The sequence below is a fragment of the Andrena cerasifolii genome, chromosome 15 (genome assembly GCF_050908995.1).
Source record: "Andrena cerasifolii isolate SP2316 chromosome 15, iyAndCera1_principal, whole genome shotgun sequence".
In the NCBI taxonomy this organism is placed as follows: domain Eukaryota; kingdom Metazoa; phylum Arthropoda; class Insecta; order Hymenoptera; family Andrenidae; genus Andrena; species Andrena cerasifolii.
Window position 1 is genome coordinate 3758866 of NC_135132.1, and position 22356 is coordinate 3781221.

The 22356-nt window shown below is 33.8% G+C and overlaps 4 protein-coding genes across 8 annotated transcripts in view; 1 reads left to right on the top strand and 3 right to left on the bottom strand.

The window, feature by feature from the left end:
- The window catches only part of Ntpase (ectonucleoside triphosphate diphosphohydrolase NTPase), a 35508-nt gene extending 34563 nt beyond the window's left edge, over positions 1-945 (bottom strand). The window contains exon 1 of the mRNA XM_076828248.1: positions 811-945. Coding sequence (XP_076684363.1) covers positions 811-831 — 21 coding nt within the window. The 5' untranslated portion in view covers positions 832-945. The remainder of the gene's footprint in view (positions 1-810) is intronic.
- LOC143377216 (mitochondrial 2-oxodicarboxylate carrier) lies at positions 940-10223 on the top strand. 4 transcript variants are annotated; one of them, XM_076828275.1, is made up of 8 exons: positions 940-1077; positions 4284-4598; positions 4736-4842; positions 6010-6069; positions 6887-7186; positions 8060-8205; positions 8474-8700; positions 9679-10223. In XM_076828275.1, the coding sequence occupies exons 2-7, from the start codon at positions 4418-4420 to the stop codon at positions 8592-8594; spliced, it is 915 nt and encodes a 304-aa protein (XP_076684390.1). In that variant the 5' UTR covers positions 940-1077; positions 4284-4417; the 3' UTR covers positions 8595-8700; positions 9679-10223. The 4 variants fall into 4 exon arrangements, with proteins under 4 accessions (XP_076684390.1, XP_076684389.1, XP_076684392.1 ...); XM_076828274.1 differs by lacking the exon at positions 940-1077 and adding an exon at positions 3613-3752; XM_076828276.1 differs by lacking the exon at positions 940-1077 and adding an exon at positions 3785-4207.
- A 791-nt stretch (positions 10224-11014) lies between these two features.
- On the bottom strand, positions 11015-13001 carry LOC143377228 (uncharacterized). Of its 2 annotated transcripts, none has more exons than XM_076828295.1 (4): positions 12859-13001; positions 11890-12178; positions 11416-11644; positions 11015-11166 (listed from the first exon to the last, which is right to left on the bottom strand). In XM_076828295.1, exons 1-4 carry the CDS (start codon positions 12882-12884, stop codon positions 11081-11083), a joined length of 630 nt encoding a protein of 209 aa, XP_076684410.1. In that variant the 5' UTR covers positions 12885-13001; the 3' UTR covers positions 11015-11080. The 2 variants fall into 2 exon arrangements, with proteins under 2 accessions (XP_076684410.1, XP_076684408.1); XM_076828293.1 differs by having other exon boundaries at positions 11066-11178.
- LOC143377198 (cilia- and flagella-associated protein 157) lies at positions 12859-22032 on the bottom strand. The gene is made up of 7 exons (XM_076828243.1): positions 21775-22032; positions 20129-20400; positions 18818-18971; positions 17917-18205; positions 15260-15520; positions 14917-15042; positions 12859-13787 (listed from the first exon to the last, which is right to left on the bottom strand). The coding sequence occupies exons 1-7, from the start codon at positions 21900-21902 to the stop codon at positions 13572-13574; spliced, it is 1446 nt and encodes a 481-aa protein (XP_076684358.1). The 5' UTR covers positions 21903-22032; the 3' UTR covers positions 12859-13571.
- Positions 22033-22356: the final 324 nt, after the last annotated feature.

The window sequence follows — 22356 nt, forward strand, 5'->3', positions numbered from 1 at the left end:
TGTACAAGTTGCTCAAACAAAAATAAACAGAAACCAAAAAAAAATGTTTTGCAACAGCTGGGCGGCACAGGCGGCCGACGATCTAATTTCAAATTTCGTCTTATTATGAATGAAAATGATAATAATTATATATTTATTTTGCAGTATGAGGATTAAAACTAAAAATCTAATTTGAAACGGAAATTTATCATGAAAATATATATAATATTAAGTGCAATATATTGCCAACATGATAAAATTCCCCTGAGTCATTCCGAACCACGCGTTACAATACGGCGTGTAATCATTGGTTAGAACCGTTAGAACTTTACGATTTATAATCGAGCAAATAAAGTATTTTAGATTAGAACTTTGATAGGGATCATACAATCATACAATGGCGGAATTATTGTATATCATATAACTATCTAAGTGTTCGTACTATTATTTTACTTTAAAACTTATGTAACTAAATTACCAAATGCACACGGGCATAAATGTTTTTTAATTGAGTTCTGTTTCGAGTGTTTAAAATATAAGCTGATCAGAATCTTCGCAAAAAGAATTGAAATATTTGAACATACAATGTAACCTCAAAGAAAATAAAAACCTTGCGCCTATAATTGAAATTCATGCCTACAAAATTACCCAAAATGTTGAAATTTTCTAACAAAACTCACCTACTAATGTGTAATTAATTGAATTCTCGGGCACAAGATATACACTCCAAAATGCAAATTGTGGGCATTAATAAATCGTTTCCAATATAAAAACTATTCAAATACCCTATATAAAGTTTACTAAAAAAAAAAAGGAACACTGAAAACAAACCTTTCTACGCCTAACCTCCATACTGTTGGAGCGTCGTATAAAAATTAAACCGAAGCAAATGATAAACGAAAGACAACGTGCAACGAAGCGACTATTACTGAAAATGACGCTTCGTGCCTACTTGATCACCGACAGTACGACTGCCGACGATGAAGCTTGTCATCGGGAAGATTGTTAGAATTGAATATGTAAGAACAAAATGGCGGCGATAATGATTCAAGGTTTCGAGTACGGTTCAGTTCGAAGAATCATTAGAATATCACGAAGGTGAATAAAGAATCTGTTGTTATCTGCAGTCCCTTCGGTAACTGATAGAAGTGATAGAAGTATCTGTATAGTTTGTGGATCTAATCGCAGAACTTGAGACAGTGGATGTCATTGTGTGAAAGGAACGTTTCAACTAATACCACTACTGTACAGTACAAAATTAATATAATTAACCCACTGTTCTGAATTTGTATCTTTTGTTAATTAATGTACTAGTGTCGATTAACGCACTGAAACATTAGCTTTCACAATAGCCCTATTTTATATTCCTTCATTAATGGGATAAAAAAAAACGAAGCGAAATCAGTGAACTCAGAAATCGAAATGTTATATTGGCTGGAAAATGCGGAGCATTAAGTATGCAGAATGGAAAATATTAATAGCATTCTGTTATAAAGGTGTTATTTAATGTTGTATCACTGGAATTATATAAAAAAAATTTTAAGTTCTAAAATTGAAAATCTTCTGTTTGGGGAGGTAACATTTACTTTATTGGATAAAAGAGTTTATAATAATTGGAGAATTAGATGGAGGGTTAAGTAATTGAAGGTTAAAGCGGTATTAATATTTCCAATTGCTTAGTTACACGTTTAAAAATAGCTAGTTTCTTTACATTCAGTCAAAGTTCAGAAATAACAGAAAATTTGGAATTTTCATTTTATAATTAAGAAAATTCCTTATTTTATGTAAAGTCAGACCTTTTCCAGAGCACTTTAATCTCTATGGCCTTTCGCTATTTAACAAAAATTATATACAGTGACTCATAGCCATAATCGTACACTCTTTAAAATCGCATGACATTTTGAAAATTGGTCCAAACGACTTGAGTTTTTTTGAGAAGCTGGAAGGATTAGTTTGCTAAGTGACGTGTTTCGTCGTTTAAAAAAAAAAGCAATTGGCCAGAGTAGCAAAAAAAAAAATAGTAAAGGTCGATTTTTCAACTTTTTTTGTGGGCCTGTAATGAAAATTAAAAAAAAAAAACCCGTTTGTAAATCGAAGTAAGCTGTATGCATGCTTAAAATATCATCAAAATCGGTTAACGTTGCTCTGAGCTACAAACCTTTAAAGATCGCAGAATAAGGTCGAAAATTGTTGATTTCGGGAATTTCGCGATTTTCGAACTTATTCTGCGATCTTTAAGCCTTTGTAACTTAGAGCAACGTTGACCGATTTTGATGAAATTTTCAGCATGTATACAACTTACTTCAATCTACAAACGGGTTTTTTGAATTTTCATTACAGGCTCAGAAAGAACGACCTTTACTATTTTTTTTCGCTATTTCGACGAATTGCAATGTTTTTCGAAACGACGAAACACGTTCGAAAAAATTTTTCTCAAAAAAAAAACTCAAATCGTTTGGACCAATTCTAAAAATGTTATGCGATTTTAAACAGTGTACTATTATGGCCGTGAGTCACTATATACTGTATAGAATTTCGTTTCTCCGCACACTATGGAATTACAAAGTTATCTTCCAAATGATTTGTTTATAGTGTAAATACAAGTAAATTCAGTTTCTTCTAATTAGTATTTCTGATCAATTTTAGAACAAAATAATGTAAGTGAATCTGAATTCTCATCAATCGTGCTACTTGCTTCAGTTATTTAAGCCCTTCCTATTAATCCATTGATACTTTTGTTACATACAGATTTTACGAATTCAAAAAATTGAAAGTGGAAACTTACGATGTTTTCACATTAATGGCTGAGAAGCGCTTTACTCGTTGTCCAAATTTAATTAAACCAGTACCATACCAAATGAGAGTAGATTTTTCTAGGAATATTAAGCGAGAAGAACTGTTTAGCTGCAGGAAGAGTTAATATTCCTTGATTTCTAATTGCTTGGAAATTTAATTACAGTTGCTATTGCGAAACTGATTAGTCAGTGCTGTTTTTCTAACTAGTCTGTATTTAATTATATGTGCATTTCTTTTACTTCGTTGCTTTCAAAGATATGTTGCCTCTTTCAGGAACTTTCAATTATAAATGTATTTTCTGTAATGTGTATTATGCTTGTATGAATGTATGTATGTGTTAACACTCACATAAATAAATTATTATAGCAGTTAGCAGATCTATATTATACTTATAGTCTGGCACTTAATTACTGCTGTATATTAGTTGAATTTTACTCTAGTTCAACTTTCCAAGAAAGATTGAATTTGTTTGTCAAATTTGGCTTACATTGTATCCATGTACAAATATTAAAATGTTAATAAAACTGTATTACTCAATGAAGCGTGATTAAATATATTTTTAGAACTTAATCTTAATCTTTTATCTCCTTCTGAACACGTTAAGTGTGAATAAATTTCTCTGAACAGTATCCCTGTACACAACTTTGATTTGAAGGCATTCGAAAAATTATAAGTTTCGGAATTTCTGAAAATTCTAACCGAAAAAAAAAAATCTATAATACTCCAAAAAGGCTTCATTGTAGAACAGATGGAAAAACAATAATTACGAAAACGAAGCGAAATTCTTCACCTCCGAAGTTTCGATCTAAAAAACGATCAACACGAAAACTTTAATTATGCAACATATATATATAAGTCGAGATAAAGAATATTAAAGATCTGTTACGTCACACTCAATGTTTCACGATTACACCTAGTTTTACGTAATTTAGTTGAGCGTACATTAGCAAAAGTCATCGTGAAATCGTGTGTCGCAAGTACAAAATTATTTTACCTTATTATTATCGTAATAAGGCTGCTTTTGTGTACTTCATTCTAAAAGTGCCTTTTATTGCGCAATTTCTATGATAAACGATTAGTTTAATAATTCTTACATTTATGCATTTTTGTCCAGTTTCGTATTTCATATTAAACACATGCTCAAACAGCATTTTATTCCGACCTTGGAAGATTTACTAAGTAACGTAAGAATCAAGCTTTACAACATATTTAAACTATAAACCAGAAACGACTGGTATGTTTTAATCCAAACAGCAAAAGAATTACGAAGATTGGGAGTTAAAACCCATCTAAATTCAAATAAACTTTTTAAGATACTACGTAGTATTGTATTCCATAGTTGGGCAATGAAGCTATATGATAATAATGTAAATGAATAGAAGTAAACAAGTATTAAGAGTGCATAACTGTAAAAAGAATAGAAATTACAAAGGTGAAGTAAATAAATAGAAACTTAAGTGTAATAAATGAAGTTGCACATTATAACATTACACTTATGTTTATCTTAGGAGTTTCAGTGGAGCTAGAAGAAAAGCTGAAAGGGAAGTAACATTTCCTCTCGCTCGAAATACAGAAACAACGATTTACCAAAAACATATCATCAGCTATTGAGAAGAAATATCTATTACCAAATAATAATAAGATGGCCTATAAAGAAACCATGCAGCACAAACCAAGCTTTGTAAAGGAGGCTGTAATTCAGATCGGCTCAGGAGGATGCGCGGGTTTTGTAGAGGCCTGCATAATGCATCCTATGGATCTTATTAAAACACGTTTTCAACTGCAGGTCAAAAGTGCACAGAATGATACTCTCTACTATACAGGCACTGTATCATTAACATACATGTACTTTAGCATAATATTCTTCTTTGATGCGTATAATTATGTCCTACTGATTTTCAATACTTAATTTTGATTAATTATATCATCCCATTTGCTAAATATATTATTTGTATCGCAGGAATTCGTGATTGCATGAGAAAAATGTACAGAAGCGAAGGTCTGGCAGCGTTTTGGAAAGGTATATTGCCCCCAATTATCATGGAAACTCCTAAAAGAGCTGTGAAAGTATGTAATTTATGTTTTTATTTGTGAAAATAATTTTTTCATTCGGTTTTATGCAGGGGTTGAAACGGTTCCGAAAATATCTGTTTCGAACTGTCATAAAGTTAGTAAAAAATGTATTTGGACGCTTTTCAAAATCGCGTAACTTTTTTAGAATTGACCCAAACGACATGAGTTTTTTTTAGAAGCTAGAAGGATTAGTTTGCTAAGTGACGTGTTTAGTAATTTTGAAAAAAAATTGAATTGGTCGGAATAGCGAAAAAAATAGTAAAGTTCGTTGTTTCAACTTTTTTTCTGACAAGGGAACACCGCGAACCCGGACTCACCGATTGGAAGGCAACTTTATGGGTTTTTAGAGTGATTAAAAAAAAGAAAAACGGTGTGTTTCAATTGGGCCTTATCGCCCTTTAAGGGGGTGAAAACTAACCTCAAAGTCAAATTGGCACTTCCACTTTTTCACGTATAACTCTCAAAGTGCAACAGACAGAAAAAAATGTTTCAAACAAAACTTTAATGGTGCAATAAGCGCTACAAACTTCCGTTAACAAAATTTTGAAAAAAGTTACAAAAAAATATATAACTGACGAAAAAAACTCTTTTCAAAATTTTGTTAACGGAAGTTTGTAGCACTTATTGTACCATTAAACTTTTGTTTGAAACATTTTTTTCTGTCTGTTGTACTTTGAGAGTTATACGCGAAAAAGCGGAAATGCCAATTTGACTTTGAGGTTAGTTTTCACCCCCTTAAAGGGCGATAGGGCCCAAATGAAACACACCGTTGTTCCTGTTTTGAGTCACTCTAAAAACCCACAAAGTTGCCTTCCAATCGGTGAGTCCGGGTTTGCGGTGTTCCCTTGTCAGAAGAAAAGTTGAAAGAACGAACTTTACTATTTTTTTCGCTATTCCGACCCATTGCAATTTTTTTCAAAACGACGAAACACGTCACTTAGCAAACTTCTCCTTCTAGCTTCTCAAAAAAAAACTCATGTCATCTGGACGAATTCTAAAAAAGTTATGCGATTTTAAAGGTTGTAAACTTTCTTTCGTCCGCCACTGTATATTTCCAACAAAAATTCAAAATTAAAGTAGATTTAAGTATTGGTTGAGCTCTATTGTAAACATAAATTTTCAATTATCATACTTTAATACAATAAAAGTCTTTTTTTTTAGTTTTTCTCCTTCGAGCAGTATAAAAAGTTATTTAACAGTATTGCACCAGTTATGCCAGTGGTATGTATAATTTCCTCATGCATGTGATATAATAAAGGGTAAGTAATTGGAAGTTTTATGAAACTTAAAACTTTTGTTAGCTATACTTTGATGATTAAGCTACACTTTATACTTGAAAAAACTGCATTTTATAGAATCTTCCTTCTAAACAATGGCTATTGTTTATACAAAACATACACGCACACCGTTATTTTTACATTACACCGTTAAATAAAATGATCGCTAAAGACAAACAAAATTATAAATCTCAGTATACAACTGATAATAGACTTCATATTATTCTGACAAGGGAAGATCCGGAATCTGAAAATTCAACAAATTTTGAAACTTTGTGAATATGTAGGGGATTTCCTCCTGATTACAACGCAATTTTTGTTTGCTGCCCAAATTCACTCGAAGGGGGTGAAATTAACCCCTAAAAATTCGGCTATTTTCCGATTTTCTGTTATAACTCGCGAACTGTAAGAGATAGAAAAAAAGTTCCAAGACAAAAGTTACTTCTTTTAATTAGATCTATCATTGGTATAAAAAAAACTATTTTACAGTTCACGAGTTATAACACAAAATCGGAAAATAACCGGATTCTCGGGGGTTAATTACACCCCCTTAGAGTGAATTTCGGCAGCAAACAAAAATTGCGTTATAATCAGGAGGAAATTCCCTACGTATTCACAAAGTTTCAGAATTTTTTGAATTTCCGGGTTCGGGATGTTCCCTTGTGAGTGTTTGTTAGACTACACTAGTAAAGTTTACTCAAATATTTCTGGAAAAATTTAATAGCACACGCTAATAATAATAATGCAATGTCCCATTTCAGGCAAATTATTGTGCTGGCTTCTTAACTGGTGTAACAGAAGGGATCTTAGTAAATCCGTTCGAAGTAGTTAAAGTGCAAATGCAATCCAATCGTAAGCATATAACCCACAGTCCGTCTACTTTTGCCGTGACTCGGCAGATTCTTTCTCAACAAGGCTTTGGACTGAACGGTATCAATAAAGGTCTATCCGCGACAGTAATGAGAAATGGTATTTTTAATACTTTTTACTTCGGCATTTATAACTCCATTCTTCCTCAACTGCAAAAGCACAATGATCATGTTCCAGAATTTCTTCTTAAGGTATATATTCTATTATTAATGAATATTGAAAGAATAGATATTTCCTCGGCATTATTTATGTAAATATGTGGGGCATTTAAGAAAAGGATTTAAGAATTTAGAATTGTAAAGATGCAAGTGAAATTGAAAGCTAACTCCGTCAGAATGAGAAGTGACTTTCTGTTGCAGCAGTGCAGATGACATGCTTTATTTAAAATGAAAGAATGATAGACAAAATTCCTTATATAGAATTGCATATAGAAAACGTGACAAAGGAATTTCTTTTTGTTCCCATTAGATTCAATGACCAACAACATTTGTTGCTGGTTGCTTACATTATTGAAACAAACCCTCACTTTTCATACTGACCATATGATTTGAAGATACAAAAGATACATTTTTTAACCTTATTTTACGAGATTTAAAATTTGCTTATAATTTATATTTTAATATCTCTATCTGATACTATAGCCTAAGCCTAAATAATTAAATTCACATTAATTATTTATACAGAATAATACACAATGTCATAATATTTTTCTATTTTATTACTCTTTGGGGGGGGGGGGGGCGATCGCCCGTATCGCCCCCTCTGGATCCGCCCCTGTACTAATTAGGGACTCAGCACAAAATTATAAATGTTAAGCCCATTTCGAAAACTATTCCAGTATATATTCCTAGATTGATTTTGTTTTCAATGCGTAATTAAAATATTTGATAAACGAACATCTTACCAGCAATGCACTGTGCAATTTTAAATGGCATTCATTTCATATGTGCTATGATTAAATGCAAATATCATGTAAACATAATGAATAGCGATTATATTTTAGTTATTATATTCAATGATGTTTCACACTGTTCTTACTAATTTACTTAACGTATATTCTTTAGTTCTCCATAGGTTTTATATCAGGCACAGTGGCATCTTGTATGAATATACCTTTTGATGTTGCTAAAAGTCGCATTCAGGGGCCTCAGGGTGAAGTCCAATATAAAGGTACCCTACGCACTATTAGCCGAGTATATCAGAAAGAAGGGTAAGGGGCAATGACTTTATAATGATTTAAGTATCATTTACGCTGTACAACTATACATATTCCAACTAATTTTATTTACTTGGACATTTAAAATATACTTTTGTAATTTATTTCAGGTCAAATCATTATTAATTATGTCTTTTGTTACTGATAGTCATTTTAGTATTTCGTTATTTTACTACTTTTTCGTCTGTGATTAATAATTTGCACATATTTTACCAGATAAAGTTAAAGTTAAATAAGTAATTAGCGACTATTTTCATTGCAGATTTAGAGCTTTGTACAAAGGGTTATTACCAAAAGTTTTGAGACTGGGACCAGGCGGTGCAATAATGCTCATTGTTTATGACCATATGAAATTATACCTCACATCGCGATTTGGTGATTAATTGAAGCCTTAAGCTTTAACTCTTGGTTGTCACACTGGGTCAAAATGGCCCCCAATTTGACTTTGAGGTGAAATATCTTTGAGGCATAATTTGAAAATGGGGTACACTTGTCGAGTAGCATGATCTTCACCGATTTCGATGACCTTGAAATATGTTCTAGGGGGTATGATTCTGAACAACTTTTTCCTATACATGTAACCGGCGGTCGGCCTTAGTTTCTAAGGTATGCGCAAAAAATCTTGGTAAACTTTTCCTCATGGATTTGAACGGAATTTTTTTTATCACCTTATCTCTGTACAGTATTTCTGTTGACTTATTCCGACACAGCGCATTTCACTTTCCAATTTCTCCCGAGTATTAGTATTGGTTGGGGCTAGATTAGTGCGGTAGGCGCGAAAAGCATGGTAGCGAACCGATGTGAGTTTGGGGGTGCTAAAAATGAGATGCAAAAAATTATGTTTTAGAATCAGAGTCATCCTAATATCCGGCGCCGCCGAACATAGTCGGGCTGTCTACGGCCCCCCCCCCCCCCCACACACACACCCAACAGGTGCTCTCGAAAGCATCCTCTTCCTAGCGAAAAAATTATGTTTTAGTTAAACTCACATCGGTTCGCTACCATGCTTTACGCGCTCGCAAGCGGGCGCGCGCTCCCCGCACTAATCTAGTTCCAACCAATATTAATACCCGGGACAAGTTGGAAAGTGGAATGCGTTGTGTCGGAATAATTCAACAGAAATACTGTACAGAGAGGCGATCGTGGGAAGATGATTAACAAAATTTTCGTTCAAATCCATGAGGAAAATTTTACCAAGGTTTGTTGCGCATATTTTAGAAAGTAAGGCCGACAGCCGGTTACTTGTATAGGAAAAATTTCTGTCTTCGTTGAAAAAAGCAAATGTTGCGCCCCCTCATGGGATGCTACTGTCGCGCTCAGCAATTTTATGTAAAGATTTTTGAAAATATCTCGGAAACTAGGGCCGACCGTCGGTTACATGTGTAGGAAAAAGTTGTTCAGAATCATGCCTGCTACAATATATTTGAAGCCCATCGAAATCGGCGAGTTTACCGTAAATGGCTTTACTGTTTAAACATGATTATACTTTAAATGTTAATTTGCAACGATGAACATATATTCCACAATGTTCAAACTTTATCTCAGAAGTTTTATGACTTAATTTAACAGATAGTTTTTAAACAGCAGCCAATTGAAAATCGGCTTGGGTCGAATCGATCCAATGTGACAACGACGTTCGGAAAAGTAGGTCTGACAACCGAGGGTTAACATAGACTGATTATGTGCATTTTTTAGCAAGATTTTCCTTTGAAAATCGTTTGTCTCGTTATTATAATCAGATTGAGATGAAAAAAGTTGAATTTACTTTTGAATTCAGTGATATTAGTAGAATCTGTGTTATAGTCGTAGTATGTACAAATATTTTTTGCAATTATATACCACACACTTCTTATAATTATACCAGCTTGAGTAGAACAGACCAAACTGTCTAGAATCAAATTTATATATAAAAACAATAGAGTATATATATATATATTAGAGTATAAGAGAATGAATATGCCATACATTGTTAGATTTAACATATTTTAAATACATTTTTATTATTTTATAAATGCTTTTAATGTTTAGATCATTTTCGTCAGTTACGTTAATGGATTAAAGTTTATCAATCCAGTCATTGTACATTTGTGTATACTGTACTCCTGTGTTAATTATTGCGAAGGAAAATTTTTAATATAAATAAAGAACAGAATATTGACAAATTTATTTTCTCTTAAAATTTCCTATGTCCATATATTCTCATATCTGTTTTTTAAGATATCTTTGCTTTGTCTATAAAAGCAGTTAATTGTCACTATAGTTATTGAAAGTGATTTTATTAAGAACGAAATCGCGAAGTATTTTCACATTATCATTTGACGCGCTTCATCAAATTCGGATACAATTCACCAGTTCTGAGGGGCCCATTTTTTGGGATAGTGAGGAGGTAGTTTACTAAAAGGGGGTAAGTGTATAGAAAAATATAGACAAAAACTATAGTACTTGGATAAAATCATAATTTTTTTTAAAACAAGGCCCTAGCTAGGGGGGCCTTCTGAGCAGGGGCCCATTTTTCGGGAAAATGAAGCGGTAGTTTACTGAAAACGGACCCAGTGTAATAATACAGGAATAAAAAAATAGTTTGGTTAAAATCATTTTTTTTTAAGGATGGGGCCCTGGGGGGCCCAAGTGGCAACTGCTAATCGGCCGCTCTGTTAAATCCGCCACTGTAATTGACATTAAAGAAATAAAACCAGCCATTTTCTTAAACCAGGAAATGATTCAATATAATATTCCAATGAACAGAATGATTATAATTAATGTACTGCTCTGTTATAAATATTGTAGTAGGAAAGTTATACAATACAATATTCCGAATCTGGTATTAAAAACTTCCTAACAATTATGGGATAATACGCCATTACATAATTCACATGTCATCGTCTAATACGGAATCCAACCACTTCTCCAGATCCATTGGTTTCTTCGATGTGCTAGATTTAGTTATATTTATGCCTGTAAAAGACGCTTATTAAGTTTCAATTAGTATCTATATAAAAATGATTATTTGCATAAAAACTGTCGTAAACTTATAGCGAATTCGGTACATCGCACTGACTCTGCACTGGCGCCAGAAAATGACTTGGATTGGTTGTTTCTGAAAGAAAGGAAGATAGCTCTATAAGAATCAACCAATCCAAGTCATTTTTTGGCACCAGTGCAGTCAGTGCGAGGTACCGAATTCGCTATTATATAAATATGTACCAGTACTGGAAGATGCAGGTAAGGATTTGACAATCATTAAAGGTTCATTCACAGGTTCTTGGAGTGATAACAAGAAATCTAAATCATCAGCCGTATCTTCGACCGAATGCTGAGTTTCTTCTACATTTTTTACATCGCTAACAACTTCTGTTTCGGAACTGCTTAAAATTTGGTTATATTTCTCTTTACCCCGTTCTGCTTTGTTGTAAATGTTTGTCAGTTGGTCATTCTGAAATATTTACTTTAGTGATTTCTGTCCGCTAGTTTTGTTACTACATAATATATATGCTGATCAAGTAGGACAAAATGATTTACTATTATTTATGTATTTGTAATGATGTGTTCGATTTATTAAAATCTACTTGCACGTTTTATCTACTTAAACATTGGCAATATAATAATAAATATTATGTACATTTTGAAATAGAGTGGATAGAATTAGGTAAAATAATCCTCAAATATCGTCAAACTTACAGTAAAATATTTAGTGTCAATATTAACATTCTCGTTAAATGGAATTGATTCTATCGCTGCAGACAACACTTTCAAATCGAGTGTAAAATACTCTGTGTATTTTGAATTGTCAACACTCCAACTTTTTTCTGCCTCAAAAACAAAGTGATCGTCCTCGGAGATGGGAGCATTTAACAAAAATTCAAAATCCTTCGTAACATTCTCATCTACGTCTATAATTTCTTGAAAGTATGAGTCTTCTTTCTCATCCTTTTCCTCTGTTTTCCCCTTTTCTTTTATCTTTTTACCTCTAATTTTAATAATTCATGTAACACAAAATATATACGTCTTGTCAATAAGATTATCACGATGGGATAAATATATCCAAAGTGATATTTATAAACTGAGTAAAAGAAGAAAAAAATAAACACAAATGGAACACATTCTGTGATTCATTCAAATGGAATAGTTCTCTCAGTGCCGTCTTATCGTTTTCGGGGGCCCTGGGGCGAGCTCCATTTGTGGCCCTCTAAATTAAATAAAGTCAAAAATATCGCGCTAACATGCGAAGTAAATAAGTATTAAAACAATTAAATAAATAAGATTAAACCTGGGTCCATTTCACGAAAAAGGGCCTTATCTTAAAATCTAACTTTTGGTGCACTCGTTATTTTCTTTCCGTCACAGTTGGAGGGCCCATTTCTATTTTTTTAGCTTTTACAACCCTCTCTAGCTTTTACAACTCCTTTTTTAATTTTCCAATTTTTCAGGGACCCCCTAAGCTCCGGGGCCCTGAGGCGGCTGCCTCTTTCGCCTCCAGGTTAAGACGGCACTGAGTTATCACATTTATTCATAACTAGTGAAGTGATAATAATGATAATGGGAGACAACACTGTTTGAAAAATAGCATTCTTTGATTCGGAATTATAGTACTTTAATAAATTCAAACAGGAAGATAATCATTGAACACTAAATCATAACCTTACTAACCTTCCTTGTTTTTTCTTCGGAGGCATTTTCTTTACTTTTTCAAGCTATCTGTATCTACCTCGAAGAAAAACAATTTGTAACTTAGAATTGGGACGTTACAAGTTGGACGAAGCTGGATGAACCGTCCTAGATATCATATATTGTATGATCTTTAGGTTATTACTTTCGATGGCTTCCAAATGCCATCACTTATACCACATTGAATAGCCAACTAAATATATATATATTTATTAACAGAGTGTACAGTCATACTACAATACGTACATATAATAAATTATAATTGCATAACAAAATTTGATTGTATAATTATATAATATAATAAGTAGGGGTGTGCGGGCAGCGGGTACACGAAATTACGGGTACCCGAATATGTTTACGTGTCGAAAAAAACTCCCGACTCGACCGAGCTTGAAATATCGGGTAGATACCCACACACCCCTAATAATAAGTAGTAGACGATACTTATTAATAAAAAAATAAGGGGATAAAAAGTATAGTAAATTCTAAAGACCGAAGAAATATTAATTCAATATAGCAAATTGGATTATAACATTTCTTTCATAATACTTGATTTCTTTTAATTATTAATTAACCCACCACTTTTATAAAGCAGTCTATCATCTTTCAGCATTAGCGTCTTCAATCCAATAGATTTCATTATAATGTAGGCAATAAATAAAATATTATTATGCTTCTAACAATTTGTGCAATTATCATTCAAAATAATAGTTATCAGATTCCTGTGGAGATGGAATGTTAGAACTAATGTTGCTATCTAGGCAGGATGGTTGCCTTTCTACTAAATTCTCTGCTGGTTCTGTTTCTTCACTTTGTTGTTTCTTCGTGTAGCATACGTCATCCTTTTTATCTACCAAAGGCTCAATAAGGCCAAGGCATCCTTCCACATAAGGACATTTAATATCTTCAATCTACAACATATGCACTAGTTTCTAGGATGTAATTAAATACTTTTGTTGCATTAATATCAACCGACGCCGTTTTAAGCACCTACTTTAAAAAAGCTAGTAATTACTGAAAATTGGCGATATTTTCCTAAATTTATTTTATATATGTCTATACACACACAACCTAACGAGCTTTTATTGCACTGACACGAAAAGTTGAGTAGTCATTTAAAATATGTACATTAGGGTGGCGGCTCTTATTTACTCTTAGTGAAACTTTTTCAAGATTTTCTTCGCGGCACCCCCCAGAATAGTTCCATATAATAATAAAAAATCTGTGGAAAGTTTGAGCTCGAACGGATAAGGGAAAAAGGTACCCCTGGGCCCTTGAACGTTTAAATAATTATTTAACCGCTCCTAAGTCGATTTAATATAATTATCCTCTAAATTATTCATTACATAAAAAAACATGTCAAACAAAAGTTGTAGATCCAAACAAGGAGCATCTTGTATGTTTTATTACTTTTTCTCATGCGATAAATGGTTTTCGAGAAAAGTGCGAAAAACTGAAACAAAAAATTTTTTTTTCTATATTTTCGATATTTTTCAAATTTCGGTCCCAAATTTTCAGGAAACATTCATGACATATCAAACACTGAAAATATGCAAAAAAAATCAATCTTTTTGGCATATCTCGGTATATGCCCCCACCCCTTGAATGTTTAAAAAATAGTCCTCGAAAATAAAAAGTACAATTTTTTTCGCCTCCATAAATAAAAAGTTTTCGGAAAGGATTTAAACTTTCAAAATTTCAAAAAAAAAAAATTTTTTGTTTCAGTTTTTCGGACTTTTTTCAGATATTAATAGTTTATACTATATACTGTAAAAACTGTTCACTTTATATTATTAAATTATTAAATTAAACTAGTCTCCTTGCGTTTATAATTTAATAACGGACAAGAAGGACGATATTTGTATTTTACTAATCACATTTTGGCCTCGAGTCTTGAGGTTCTAGCGTTTAGCGTGCGCCGTGTGCGGAAATCCTCCAGTCGTATTTATTAGTCATACTCGTTGGACGCTTATCGGCGTTTTCCGCACAGGCCGAGTGTACTCAAAGGAATAATGATATTACTATGTGTGCATTACATACCTGTGACGCAGTGTGTCCTAAGATATTGGTAATGTTTTCATTTTCTAATATTTCCCAGAGACACTGGAGCAACTGTTGTTTCAAATGCGAAGCGCAATAATTTGCGTTAGAGATATCGCCTTCAAGCTGTAAAAATATAAACAAATTACACACCATTTTACAATTATCCTCTATTTTTCAGTTTCTACCGAATACCATTAATTGTGTAATAAAAAATTCAAACAATCCAGCTATCTAACTTAATTGCAATTTTAATTCTGTTAAGTGGTGAAAAAGAAGCAACAAAAATTTGAAGGAATGGAAAATTAAAAACTGAAGCATCTTGTTTGGAAATCTGACTTACCTGCAAGGCCTCTTTAATGCAACTTCTTGCACGATTTAATATACTCGCGAGCGCATCTAGTTCTTCTTCCTTCTCACGGACTTTCAACCACAATTGCACTTTATCGTTCCTTGTCTTCAGGACACCTTTTTCTAGAAGTCGAATTTCCTCCTCCATCTGCTTGTTCTTTTCCTTCAAATTATCGGCAATTCTTTCGTACTCAGCGAATCGCATATTATTCCCCGCTGCATATGTGTATTGCGCTTTCGTCATTTCATAGTCCTATGGACAGTTTAAGATTTCCATTTCAGAATTTCTAATAAATGATATAACAAATGCAATAAGGAAACCAAATATCAAAGTAATAATTTTAAGCGATGTGGAGGCGAATAACTCTGTTGACACCCAATTCAACATTATTCTTTTTGTATAAATATTAAAAAGAGTGATTGCAATATAAAAAATAATATATTAGCGGCAATACATTTTTTAAGGCTGCTTTGAGCAAAATAGCTTAACGCTGTTTCGTTTTTGGAGGGTTTATGGCTGGACCAAAAAAAAATAGCACCTGAATTTAACCAGGCACTAACTATACAGGGTCTTCGACTACTGCTGGGACAAAATTTAAGGGGTGATTCTAGACACCAAAATAAGACGAAAATCAAGAATAACGATATTCCGGTTGAGACTTGGTTTGTTAGTTATAAGCGTTTAAAGATTTGCCTTACAGTAGGCAATCTGCGTGCAGCGATGCACGCGGGACAAGTCTGGCAAGGGGTCAGGCAGTGGTGCTCATAGCCACTGTCGCACAGGGTCTCTCACCTCAGAGAAGCTGCGACGAAATTTACGACAGTCTGCGAAACGAGATCCTGCGAAATTTAAGGGAACATTCTCATTAAAAATTTTCAGAAAATAGATTTGTTTATGCGTATAAATGTGGTAGAGTGTCTGAAGAATACTCAGTAAAACTTTAAACGCGTTCATCTTGAAACATGATTTTTCTGAACGGTGGGCAGCATAACAAAAGAAATTATGAACTGATTTCAAAAATGTTGGTGGCATTCTCTTTGTATTTGAATTCACTATCGTATCAACCTTCGATCGTGAATTTTAGAGATCATAGTTTTTCATTATTAACATTTTTAAGCGTAAAATTACTCCATTTTTTGCATGTTTGTGGTCAAACGTGCACCAAACATCGCCATTTTGTTTTATTTGCCTTCTCAAAGGCTGATAGGGTAGCTATTGGTATAACATATAAGAATATCTTTGGTTTTTTGATTTCAGACAATCCTACGTCGAGTTTTACTGTCCACCGTTTGCGCCTCTTTTTGTTACAGCAGTGCATTGATCCTCACGTAAAATTCGAAACAATACAGGAAAATGACAATTTTTTTTTTAAAAAAAATCCTTAAAGAATGAACAAATAAAGACCGTAAAGTTTTTTTATTTCAAATTATATACTTTTAAAAAAAAAAATTCTAAAGATCACCTATGTTTCGAGCGATTTCATGAGAGTGTCACTTTAATCCAAAATTAAAGGATGTCGTTGAATTACACCAGACCTACCTACTTGCTAAAATCCATTGTTTCCGTTATATCTACCGTAGTCACACGCGTGCACAAAACACGGAATCACAACACCCCGTAAAAATATCAGATCTCCTGCAGCAAAACGTGTAAAAAAAAGTTGAAACAGAACACAAATTTACCCGCACTGACCACCACTGCTCGACCCGTCTCCTAGCTTCACCCGCGTGACACCAGGGCGCGCTGGTTGTCAGCTTCGGGGCAGCACATACGCAATCTTTAAACACTTATAACTAACAAACGAAGCCTCAACTGGAATATCGTTATTCTTGAATTTCGCCTTATTAAATGCTTTTGCTTAGCTTCGATTCACTGTATGTTTGTTTAGTGTATGGTTCAAATCTGGCAACTCAATTTTCACCCACTTCCACCAGTCCAATTATCTTGAAACTTTGTAGGCGTGCGTGGGTGTGATGACAATACATTTTTTATAAAAAAAGTCAAAAATGAAAAGAAAACAAATAAATGGAAAAATATACAAAATCCACAAACACTAAAAACTAAAAAATAAAAAAATATATAAAAAAATTATGTTAAATGATTTTACTAAAAATGCAGTAAATAGTAAAAAATAATTATTTTCTTGTACTACAATTTCGGTTGTGATATATGACTTTAAATAAAATCATACAAACTGTGATTACTCATTTTCTTTACAAATAATTTGAACAATTGTACAGGATAACCACAGAGTTTGTATGATTGTATTTAAAGTCACATATCACCATCGAAATTGTAGTACAAGAAAATAATTATTTTTTAGCTTTTAGTGCATTTTTAGTAAAATCGTTTAACATAAAAATTTTATTTTATACATTTTTTTTGGTGTCCAGACTCACCCCCTAAATTTTCTCCCAGCAGTAAAACACCCTGTATAATGACTGTAAAGGACTTCCTTGTTTGGGAATTTAAAAACGTCTTGTTAGCGCAGGAATGGGGACTTTGTTCTTTAAAAAATTGGTCCCCCTCTAAACAAACCACACGGACTTCTAAGCACTTATAACATTCCTTACAATCCTCCTTGCCAGCGAATAGAATCTAAGAAATATATGCAATGAAATCAATATGGAATATTATTATAATCTTACGCTTGCCACTTTGTGAATAACGTCCCTCTGTTTCAGGACCATTTTTGAAGTGATTTTCGATTCCGTTTCAAATAACTCACACTGCAACCTCAAAATACGCTCGTTTTCTTTATGCTCCCTGCCAGTAATTTCGAGCTCCCTGCAGACCTTTAAGATCCTGTCAAGCTCGTGATTCAAGGCGATGTTCTCACGAATCGCGCGATGAGTGGCCTCTGCTACTCGCAGATTCGTCGCTTTGCGAAGCTCGTCGGCCAAGGTCTTCAGGCGCTCTTCCATTTCCTTCTTCATCCTGTCAGCATTTCATCGTAAAGTTTTATGCAGGGTGTTAAAAAAAGTCTCTTTAAAAAATTTACTGAATTTAATAGATAAACGATTGGCAAGCTCGATAAATTATTACTTACAAGGGTGGATCCCGAACCCGAAAATTCAAAAAATTCTGAAACTTTGTGAATACGTAGGGGATTTCCTCACGATTACAACGCAATTTTTGTTTGCCGCCCAAATTCACTCTAGGGGGGTGAAATTAACCCCTGAAAATTCGAATATTTTCCGATTTTGTGTTATAAATTGTGGACTGTAAAATTATTTTTTTATACCAATGATAGATCTAATTAAAAGAAGTAACTTTTGTCTTGGAACTTTTTTTCTATCTCTTACAGTTCGCGAGTTATAACAGAAAATCGGAAAATAGCCGAATTTTTGGGGGTAAATTTCACCCCCTTCGAGTGAATTTGGGCAGCAAACAAAATTTGCGTTGTAATCAGGGGGAAATCCCCTACGTATTTACAATGTTTCAGAATTTTTTGAATTTTCGGATTCGGGATCTTCCCTTGTTAGCAAAAGTAGTGATAGTTTTTTTATTTTGCCAGAATTAAATACATTTATTTGTAACCTGACTTACATTGCTTTCCCAATGATTACAGACTTTTCAGCTGCATAAAGTTCCTCCTTATGCGCTTCTTCTTGATCAGCGATTTCCTTCTCCTGGATCTCGAATTTATGCAATAAATCGAGCCGTGCCAGTCTCCAATCCTCCAGTGCGTTCAATTTACCGGCTAATTGAAAACAAATTGCAGAGAAAGAATTTAAAAAATAAAGAAACGATCGATATAGTGGTGTTAAAAATGCAAAGTAGAATTTAATATTTAGGACAATGCGACAAGTGTATTTTCTGAACGAAAAAAATTAAATTGTTATATAGTTATCGAATTTTGACGTCATTTTCGCCCATATGGTATCTCGTTTTTGAAAAAGGAAAAGTAAACGAAACTCATACAAAGATATTATTGGCAAAATAAAAACGTTTGCCTGAAAATGTGCACTGAACACAATTTCAACCTAAAAGATAAAAAAAAAATAAATTAAGATTAATGAAAATATATGTATTCTTCTTGATTGAAAATAACCCACGGTGGACTTTACAAAATTACTATAAGCCTTAATACACAGAAATATGTTTAATTTTTAGATAACAAACAACTGTTTTCCTATTAATATTAGGAATCAAATTTTATTGTGCCAGAAAAGGTGTGTGATAAAATTCACCAAAAAATGGTAGCATAACTTTTCCATACAGTATTAAAGTTGAATTGGAGAAAAAAATAAAAGTATTCTCATTTCTTCGAACAGTAAAAAATAACTAAATTCGACAGTTTCTGGAATGTTGGGAATGCACTACATGGTAACACAGCAACGACACATATAAATTCATATTCGAATTTGTAACATAATATTTTTCACAGAATTTAGTAACTTCTCATAAATACATTGCGAAACGCTAGATATCGAACAGAACTCATTTTATTTGATAAAATTGAAATTTATTTTTTGCATGCATCGGTGTTTTCTATTTTCGTGAGGTTGACTATATGTACGTATAATTGACAATAAGTAAAGAAACCAAAGTTAGGGTATTAATTTTCAACAAAAAAAATGAACTATGAATTCTGCTTTAACTGTAAATAACAACAGAAAAAGGAACTCAATAAAAGAGAGTATCTACCAAAAGTCATTTAAGAAGGAACCCGTTTCGCGCATGTAGAATGAGCTCATTGGCTCCGAAAACGCGTTGGTGGGGGTACAGCCAATAGCGGCTTCTCCCGGCACCAATGAGCGTCAACCTGCGCAGAACCGCTCTAAACTCGTCGGTCGGCAGGTTCCTTCTTAAATGAAACGGAGTTATATTCTTAATACATATACATATACACTTCACCAGCTAATCTAACTTCGGCGCTAAGGTTGTTCTCCATCGTGCGATACTCAAATTCCATCGCCTCCTCCTTCTTCTTGATAGCAGCCCGTTCATCCTTCCGCAATTCTTCCAAAGCTGAAAGACGTTCAGAGAGCTCCTTCGACTCTTCAATTTTCTCCTCCAAGTTTCGTTTCAAATAGGCGATCACGTCCGACCGATCCTCCTCCACTTGCCGGAATTTTTCATTCGCAAGTTTTGCCTCCACCTCCAATTCCTCGTTTCGACTTCGCAATCTGAAGCACCTCATTGATTTTGTAATAATTTGCGCCAACGGCAAAATAAAAATGGAAATTCTTTTGTAAATCATTTTTAATTGCTTCCTTGTGTTTCAGCATAATTGGACGCACTGTGCGTTTAGAAAATGGGTGAAAAATTTTGGAGGAGTTTGCACAATCCAAGCGGCTTTAATAATTTTTGGAAGAAATTGCATTGCTCTCAAAAAGCAATTTAATTCGTTCAATTTAAAAAAAAAAAGAAATGCTTAAAATCAGATTTCGTAAATGAAATCTATAGTAGATATTGAACGAGATAACTCAAAATTAAATAGCAAATTCAAACGCGCAAATTCCTGGTGTCAAAAGGAATCGAAAAGTCCTTTACCATTTTGCTATTTGAAGCAACAAGTTACGGTGTCTGACTTGCTGCGCGCGCAATTTAAATTTCAGGCGGCTGAGCACGTAGGCAACGCATACTAATGTAAATCTTAGGGCGGTATTCTCAATCGCTACTTATTCTTAAGCAAATGCTTAAGCATGCGGCATCCTCTACTAACCTAGTAGCTAGTAAAGGATGCCGATTGCTTAAGCATTTGCTTAAGAATAAGTAGCGACTGAGAATACCGCCCTTAGGGCATATATACATGGAGGTCTCATTGAAAGCTTGAAACTGTCGCCAACATGGCGCGAGAGAGAAAAACATGTACGATTGAGAAAAGTATAGAGTAAGGTAGAACGAAATATAGAGGCAAAATATTTATTTCTTATTCATGTCTTCTAATAGTGGACAAAAGTTGCATTTTATAAAGTTATTTAAGCTGTGAAAGTTTGATCTTGTCCAACAAATTTTTGGAGGTGTCGCAAGCCATTCAAAGGTTCATATTTACTGAATGTGACTTTTGACTGGCTTGCGGCACCTCAAAAAATTTGATGATCATGATCAAACTTTCACAGCTTAAATAACTTAAAAAAAAAATCCCCTATATTTCGTTCCACCCTAGTATAGAGGTTCCAATCGACCGTAATGCGCATGCGCCAATATCGTGCGAGAAAGAAAGACACGTGCGAGCGAGAGAAGTATAGATTCTCAATCGCCCGTAATGGGAATCTATACTTCTCTCGCTCGCACCAGTTCGCACATGTATTTCTCTCTCGCGTGATGTTGGCGACAGTTTCGAGGCAGCCAACCTTAGGCAATGAGACCTCCATGTATATATGCCCTAAGGCCGGTATTCATAGTCGCTACTTATTCTTAAGCAAATGCTTAAGCATGCGGCTTCCTCTACTAACCTAGAAGCAAGTAAAAGATGCCGAATGCTTAAGCATTTGCTTAAGAATAAGTAGCGGCTATGAATACCGGCCTATGATGTAAATATACACATGTATATTTACCGTGCCAACTCTCTGTTGTTATCCAGAATCTGCTGTTCGTAAAACAGGGTCTCTCTTTCATCCACACATTTCTTTTTCACCCTCTTCTCCTTCTTACCTTTACGTTTCTTTTTCCTAGCCCGTAACATTCTAATCAACTTGGATAATGGTTACTGTTAAGCAAAGAATTTTAACCCTCCCACGTAGTATTAAGGAACACCGTGAAAGTATTCCTTGTTAGATCGATACTATCGCGATTCCAAGGTAACGGAAAGGACCCAGTGTTCAAAGAAATACTTTCTCAGAAAACTTTTCTAAAACACTGTACCCAAACCCTCTCTGAAACAATTTAGAGATTTCACTATTTAACTTCTGAAACTCTTCATTCATCTGTTTTGACTTCAATTACATATACTTAGGTGCACTTAACAATAAAAATGAAAGTATAATAGGTGAAGTCTTTGTACCTTATTTTTTCGAAAATTATTGAGGAATTTTTGTAATATCGGTAACTTTACCATGGCTCTTCATGTGATCTATGGGGTACTTTTAGTTGTACACAATTATACAGGGAATCTTTAAAATTGATGTGTTCAAAAACAG